Here is a 2,687-nt window from a genome sequence, read left to right as displayed (position 1 = left end):
GCCATCCCGGGGTGTGACAGATAGACACGGGTCCGCCGCCGCCGCTGCGCCCATGGCGGGTCCCGCATTCACCGGAGCGCACGGGACCTGGATCACATCCCGGTTACGGGAGGACGCGTCATCTTCCTCATCGTTCTCGTCGTCGTCGTCCGCAGAGAAACCGCGCAAACGGAGAGCCTTTAACCTGGTCAAACTGCGGCAGCCCACCGCCCCCGGTAACAACAACACGCCGTTTGTGATCTCCGGTCACATCAAGCACATCTGCAGTAACTGCAGCCGCGGGAATGACCTCCGGGACGGTGAGTGAGAGCCGCGCTTAACGGTGCTGGAGAATAAAACTGTCTTAAAAAATAAATAATTATAATCTCGGCCTAGTTAATTCTTAACCCTTTAACTTTCACCCCTAAAAGGAGCTAATGAAAAAAAATTTCACTTTAAATTCTTATTAGTAGACATCTAATAAATGTGGAGCACAAAACCTGTCAAAAGGGTCCATTTTTTGAAATTGAGGTTTATGGATCATCTGACAGCTGAATAAATAATCTTTCCATTGATGTATGGTTTGTTATGATAGGACAATATTTGGCCGAGATACAACTATTTGAAAATCTGGAATCTGAGGGTGCAACTAAAATAAAAAATCTAAATATTGAGAAAATCATCTTTAAAGTTGTCCAAATGAAGTTCTTAGCTATGCATATTACTGATCAAAAATTACGTTTTGATATATTTACGGTGGGACATTTACAAAATATCTTCAAGGAACATGATCTTTACTTAATATCCTAATGATTTTTGGCATAAACGAAAAATGTATAATTTTGACCCATACAATGTATTGTTGGCTATTGCTACAAATATACCCCAGCGACTTAACACTGCTTTTGTGCTCCAGGGTCACAGATATCCTCAAGCATTTTTAATTTATGTTTTATATACCTGTTGACCTGTCAGTCCATGGTAAATCTCGATTTAAATCCAGAGAACTTTCCAGTTCTTTTCCAATAATAAACATTCCTTGATCTTTATTAGTAGGTCTTGGGCACATTTCATAACCTTCATAACCAAAAAATAGTTTTAAACATCTGTTTATATATATATAGCCATTTGCTATATGATATGTCCTTTTACAGACATATCAACCGTACGCTCACGCAAAATATACATGGTTTACTTTGCATAATATAACGTATTTATATAAAATATTATGTAAATACGAGCAAATAAAATGTATTATGCAATGTATTGTTCAGTAATGGCTGGAAATTTATGAATATTTATGTTTCTTATTAATATTTAGAATTAGAATGTTAATTTATTGCACTTTTTGTTGCACTAATAATAATCTGTTAACAACTACTGTAGATACTGTAGTGTTACCTTGGTGTCATATACAATGTAGCAATATTGAAAAATAATGTAAAAATGTAAATTCCTGTTAAATGACCTGACCATTAAATGAATTATAATGGATTTAACATCTAAGTTCACTGTAAAATACTGTATGGCTTTTGGAATTAAGAAATTAAAATTATTTATCATATTCATTTAAGACATTGCATGTACTTTACTTTTACATTAAAGTGTAGTTATGATGTTTTTGTAAGTAAAAATATGAGTCAGATTAATTTACAGTGAACAGCAGGATGTGATGCATCATATTAAATAAATATACATTTTATATATAAAATTAATGTAAAATAAAAATGATAGTTAAATAACAATTTAAATAAGAAATAAATATATACATTGCACAAGTTATATATAAATATTAGATATTTTATATTAATTATAATTAAATATTAATTATATAATTTGACGTTTTTGTGTTTAATATATGTTTATTGCAATATTTATCTGCTCAGTAGTATTGTTGATTTCTTATGTTATTATATTATTTAATGAACCCTGTAATAGAACCCTGTAATAAAGTTAATATGTTGGCATTGAACTTTTGGTAAATCCACATTTGATCGTTTTGTTGTCTTATATTCATGCGTTCTGCATCCCGGTTGTTAGTTTTTACCTGATGACCTACATTCATCGGTCAGATGTAGAGCTGAAGTGAACGTTCAGCCTCCTTCAGCAGAAAAACAAGCTTCATTCTTTCCTTTACCTGCTGAGCTGTTTTAATGCACCAGCCTATTTTTACACCAGGGCCACGGACATTCAGGTGGCGGATGGATCCAGAAAGCTTCCAGTTTTCCCAGAGGAGGCTTCCAGTGATTTCAGAGCAGCTGTTGTGCGGTTTAGACCAGACAGATACAGTTAGAGTTGTTTTTGTTGGAGAATTAAATTGAGCTTTTATTCAAGTTATTTTAAATTTCATGGCATTCGCTTAACTACCGCATGTTGAAAGTCATTGTGCATCTAAAAATGAAAGTATGCTGAAAATGTGCACACCCTCAGGCCATCAGATTCTTCTTCAGATCTGGAGAAATGTAGCATTGCATTAGTGTCTCAGCAATGGATGCTCTGCAGTGAATGGGTGCCGTCAGAATGAGAGTCCAAACAGCTGATAAAAACATCACAATAATCCACAGCACTCCAGTCCATCAGTTAACATCTGGAGAAGACAAAAGCTGAAACTAATCCAGCATTAAGACGTTTTTAACTAAAATACGAGTTCATAATCCTCCAGAAAAAGGATTCCTCCAGTGAAAAAGTGGTCTGGTCTGAATCAGGAG

The 2,687-nt window shown here is 34.9% G+C and overlaps 1 protein-coding gene across 4 annotated transcripts in view; it reads left to right on the top strand.

Annotated features, from left to right (window-relative positions):
* phactr1 (phosphatase and actin regulator 1) overlaps positions 1 to 2,687 on the top strand; it is a 22,608-nt gene that overhangs the window by 4,078 nt on the left and 15,843 nt on the right. For 2 of the 4 annotated variants that reach the window (XM_016466339.1, XM_016466338.1), the window contains exon 1: positions 8 to 299. The exons of the other annotated variants lie outside the window; for them this stretch is intronic. In XM_016466339.1, coding sequence (XP_016321825.1) covers positions 53 to 299 — 247 coding nt within the window. In that variant the 5' untranslated portion in view covers positions 8 to 52. Of the gene's footprint in view, positions 1 to 7; positions 300 to 2,687 lie in introns of those variants that run through there. 4 annotated transcript variants of the gene reach the window in all.

The sequence above is a fragment of the Sinocyclocheilus anshuiensis genome, unplaced genomic scaffold (assembly GCF_001515605.1).
Source record: "Sinocyclocheilus anshuiensis isolate Anshui unplaced genomic scaffold, SAMN03320099.WGS_v1.1 scaffold540, whole genome shotgun sequence".
Classification (NCBI taxonomy): domain Eukaryota; kingdom Metazoa; phylum Chordata; class Actinopteri; order Cypriniformes; family Cyprinidae; genus Sinocyclocheilus; species Sinocyclocheilus anshuiensis.
The sequence above is the reverse complement of the archived record's forward strand: the minus strand, read 5'-3'. Positions and strand labels throughout refer to the sequence as shown.